The sequence below is a fragment of the Oratosquilla oratoria genome, chromosome 20 (assembly GCF_046742065.1).
Source record: "Oratosquilla oratoria isolate Oo_2021 chromosome 20, ASM4674206v1, whole genome shotgun sequence".
Taxonomy (NCBI): Eukaryota; Metazoa; Arthropoda; class Malacostraca; order Stomatopoda; family Squillidae; genus Oratosquilla; species Oratosquilla oratoria.
In genome coordinates, this window is record NC_134796.1 from 46388385 (window position 1) to 46393153 (window position 4769).

At 36.3% G+C, this 4769-nt stretch overlaps 1 protein-coding gene across 1 annotated transcript in view; it reads right to left on the minus strand.

Moving 5' to 3' along the window:
• Positions 1–2609: 2609 nt before the first annotated feature.
• LOC143036547 (astacin-like) overlaps positions 2610–4769 on the minus strand; it is a 3676-nt gene continuing 1516 nt past the window's right edge. Inside the window, exons 3-5 of the mRNA XM_076204049.1 lie at positions 4615–4729; positions 3835–4013; positions 2610–3347 (exon numbers count right to left, since the gene is read on the minus strand). Of these exons, the coding sequence (XP_076060164.1) occupies positions 3094–3347; positions 3835–4013; positions 4615–4729 (548 nt within the window). The 3' untranslated portion in view covers positions 2610–3093. The remainder of the gene's footprint in view (positions 3348–3834; positions 4014–4614; positions 4730–4769) is intronic.

The following is a 4769-nucleotide window of genomic DNA, read 5'->3' on the forward strand; positions in this document are numbered from 1 at the left end:
ACTCCACACACCGGGAATGCAAGGTCACAACTCCTTGACTAACGTCCCGTACCTAACCTACTCGCTGCTAGGTGAACAGGGGCTACACGTGAAAGGAGACAAACCCAACTTGTCTCCGCCCGGCCGGGGAATCGAACCCCGGTTCTCCGGCTTGTGAGGCCAGTGCCTTACCAATCCGCCACCGTGTGTGTGTGTGTGTGTGTGTACATGTGTGTGTGTGTGTGTACATGTGTGTGTGTGTGTGTACATGTGTGTGTGTGTGTGTGTGTGTGTGTGTGTGTGTGTGTGTGTGTGTGTGTGTGTGTGTGTGTGTGTGTGCGTGCGTGCGTGCGCGCGCGTGTGTGTGTGTGTGTTTGTGTATACATGCGTGTGTAGTTGTGTGCATACTGTGCATTGTCTGTGTCTGTGCTTTCTGACCTGGTTTCCCAGTGGCGTACCCCACATATTTTGTTCTGACTATTGTCACGATACAAGTCACCGTCTTTAGCGGCTTCCCCGTCGGATGAATATAATCGCCTGGCGTGGCCAGAACAAATTATGTAAGGTACGTCACCTCGCAGAAACTATTTATTTTTTCCTCGTAGATTTGTCACTTATACTTGGGGCATGTATGTCTGCGTTGTCCATTTCACCTACCTTGACGGTGCGACATGTCGTCCCTTGACGTTCTCGAGCAGATTTTCTCGAAAACTAAAATTGGAGTAAATAAACGTAAAAAGAAATAGTTCAACTTCAATCAAATCTTCACTGTCACAACCATACTCAAACAATCGAGCAAATGGCAAAGTATCACAAATCATAATTTCCGCAAAGACTTTCTGATCAGTATATGATAACGGTTTTGGTAATTTGATCTCCTAGGGTATTATGATTACTATTTATGCAATTTTTCATATTCAGTTATGAACTTAGAGTTCCTTCTTCTCCACCGAGGATGTATATTGATCAATTTATGAACTTAATTCACCGATGTTGACGAATTTACCTTCGTTCTTTTTTTTAATAGTTAAGTGAAACTTGTTAGTTTTTGAGAACGCTTTGTCACACAAACCGAACCTCGTTTTTATCTCCTTAGCAACAAGTAATGACCCTGATTCGTATCTAAATAGAAATCGGTGGCTGAACAAAATCGTCCCTCATCACGCACTTACGATAGTATTCTTAAAAAAATCCTTATATAAATCATATACAAGTCCTTGAAAGGAAAAGATAAGGAAAGATTTTTTTTAAGAATACCATCGTAAGATTCTTACAGTTATCAAACAATTACCACAAATGAGAACGATGTAATTGTGTCATTCAATAGTGTGATTGGCTGTTGACCTTTACGGTCCACACGATCAAAGCGGGGAAAGGCTGCCGAGGACACGGGAACTTGGTGCCGAAACATTGCTCTTGTGAACCGCACTTAATCAGTGGAACAAGTTGCCACAGAATGTGCCTGAGGAAAACTTAGCTCAAATATTCGAGCCCAGACTTCAAAAGTACGGAAAAGACATTGGTATATACTATTAGGTCACCCTAATAGTTACTTATAACTGTTAAGTACAAGTGTAAAAATGAAAACCTATTAAAACGACATCCATAGTTGTTAAACCTATTGACCAAGATCAAATCCATCGTTGACTGGTGAGGTAATCTAATACTTTATCTCGTTTTTGTCGAGAATATTTACTGGTCCAAACTAGTTTCTCCCAGTTTCTCATCGTCTATCTAACAAAGACATTTTTCTAAAATAAATTTCTAGTGTATTCAGCTTAGTTCAATTAAAATTGGCAGCTCTCATTTTTATTGAATAATTGGTTCGTACATGTTCAGTCCCGTTGAACAAAAATTTTGCTCATAATTCTGCCGATATTTTTTGAAATAACGGTCAAGGAAATCTTTGTCCTCTTATATATACTTTTAATCAATGTGAAGAAGGTATATAGAGTTGGCAATTAGATTCTAGTATACTTACTATATAGAAACTGTCACTGGATTTCCTTCTCACTTTCTATGAAATAATCCTTAACACTTTACATTGGAATCGTCTTGTGAGATGTTTGAAGCTACACTGAAAATGTCTACACAGACCGTTGGGAGTATCGTTTGGTAAAAAATATCGACAAAATAATTTCCTAATATTAGTTATTCAGACGACAAATAAGCTTCTTTTATCAGTGATGTGATTTTAAGGAATTTATAGCATTACAAAAACGAAAATAATTAGATACACTCTTGAAAAAATTGTGATAGAAAGCTGAAATATTGTAAAATTCGAATTATCGACGATATGACGTCAAGAGCATGTGACGTCATCACTACGAGGGCGAATCAGAGACCGACTATCAAAGTGTTTTGCCCAATCATATCTTATGAAGATATATCGTCATTCTCCTCATCCCATAATTGCATTAAAAATACTAAACTATTATTGAATTTATTAGGCCTCGATAATACGGTATTCTTCTACTGACTCGCAATAACTATGACAGTTAATAGACATTGACCACCTATTCGTCCCATAACACTTTTGTAAAACTGCTGCGAGTTTGAAATCTAGAATCTTCACAGATGGATTTCTTTTTAATAAATTTTTTGAGGAAGTAAAAAGCAATGAAACTCAGTTTAGGGAGATTATAATTTTTTTATATTATGAAGGATACAAAATATAGTAAGTGTAACTATACACAGAATCTAATATACACCTTTTAATTTAGTTAAGTAAGCTTTTCCATATAAGGCTTTTTTATTTTCATTTTCATAGTTAATTTACTTATTTATTTGTTTCATACATATTTTTTCACCAGTAGAAGTGAGACTAATGACGGACAACTTAATTTCTCTTCTCGAATGACGGGACAAAGATGGAAAACATGTACATAAAGCGGTTCCTACTAGACCAATAATATGAAATAAACATCATCACAGACTATAACTCACAGAATAGAACAAAATATTAATGAAACCATATAGTGGGTACAATAACACTAAGTCAACATATTATATCATATATATAAATCGTGTTGGTAGCCACTTAACGCGACATCAGCCGCGGGGAAGAAGTGACGTCATGTCGCATGAACGCTAACGCCATAAGTTCCACAACACTCAGTGAAGCTCGGTGACATTTCTGTCCTTATAGCAGCCATAGAGGCCGTTGATCTGATTGACGTCTGTTTGAATCAATTCCCTCGTCCAAACAGGGTCTACCGAGACACTCTGTAATGGCTGCATGGTATAGAGGTCTTGAGAGAGGGCGAAGGCTGTGAATTCGTAGTGCATGATGCTCTGGTACTGGTAGCCCTCTCCCACGTATATGGAGTTGACACCGTCCACTCGCTTCTCAAAGGCGTACTCGAGGCCTGGATGGAGAGGAGGGGAGATAGGGAGGATGATAAATGTTATATGAAAGATAATAGAGAAGTTCAACAAAATCAAATTGACAACACAAGAGATGGCAGAAAGGAAAAATAAAATAGTCATGATAATAAACAAATATATGAGTAATAATAATAATAATGATAATAATAATAATAATAGTAATAATAATAATAATAATAATAATAATAATAATAATAATAATAATAATAATAATAATAATAATAATAATAATAATAATAATAATAATAATAATAATAATAATAATAATAATAATAATAATAATAATAATAACAATAATGATAACGACAATGATAACAAGAATATCAACAGCAATAATATCACCTTACTGAAAACATACAAAAAATATATATCTTTTTAAAACCAGACACTTGAAAGATAACAACACAAATAAATAAATAAGTAAATAAATAAATAAATAAGAATTTGAAATATTTCCCCCAAACTCACCTTGCTGTACATTCTCCCACAGGATAGTGACATAGTCATCTCTGTCAGGTCTGTTGTGCTCGTGCCAGAATCCGATGGCGTGCATCAGCTCATGCTCGACTAGTCCCCTCCACAGGCAGCCGTACATGTCCAGTGACACGTACTGCATCCCGCCCTGGCGGCCGACCATCGACCAACACCTGCGAAATGACACAAACCCGAGTCAGTCGCGCTCTCAGCCTCTGGGGTTGTCGGGGGGGGTCGCTAATACGGGGGACATCCTGTTGTGGGTATTTCGGGACGCCCCTATGGATCAGATGCTAGATGTGGCTTCTTATAGGAGAAAATTTATTTTATTGGGAGAGAGAGAGAGAGAGAGAGAGAGAGAGAGAGAGAGAGAGAGAGAGAGAGAGAGAGAGAGAGAGAGAGAGAAGAGAAAGGGAGAGAGAAATCATGCCTCATTTCATCAATTGACTTACTTTCCTTATTCATTGATTTGTTCGCTTATTCTTATACTTATTTATCTATATATTTATCTGTTTGTATATATATTCGATTATTCATTTATCTATAATTTCATTCATACATATATTCACTTGTCTATTTACGTATTTGTTTATCTTAATAATTTGCTGATTATTATATCAATGATTATATCAATTCATTCATGAGATTATGTTTACCTCACCATTATACCACTCAAATATATATATACATATATATATATAATATATATATATATATATATATATATATATATATATATATATATATATATATATATATATGCAACGGACTCACCCGCTGAAGCTGGCGATGTTGATGTAGTCGGCTTCGTTGGTCCTGCTTTTAAATCGGATGCAAGTCTTGTGCTCAATCTCAGTCATGCCATCCAGGATGATGTACTCGTATCCACCTGAAGATCAGAGAGAGAGAGATAGAGATAGAGCTAGATA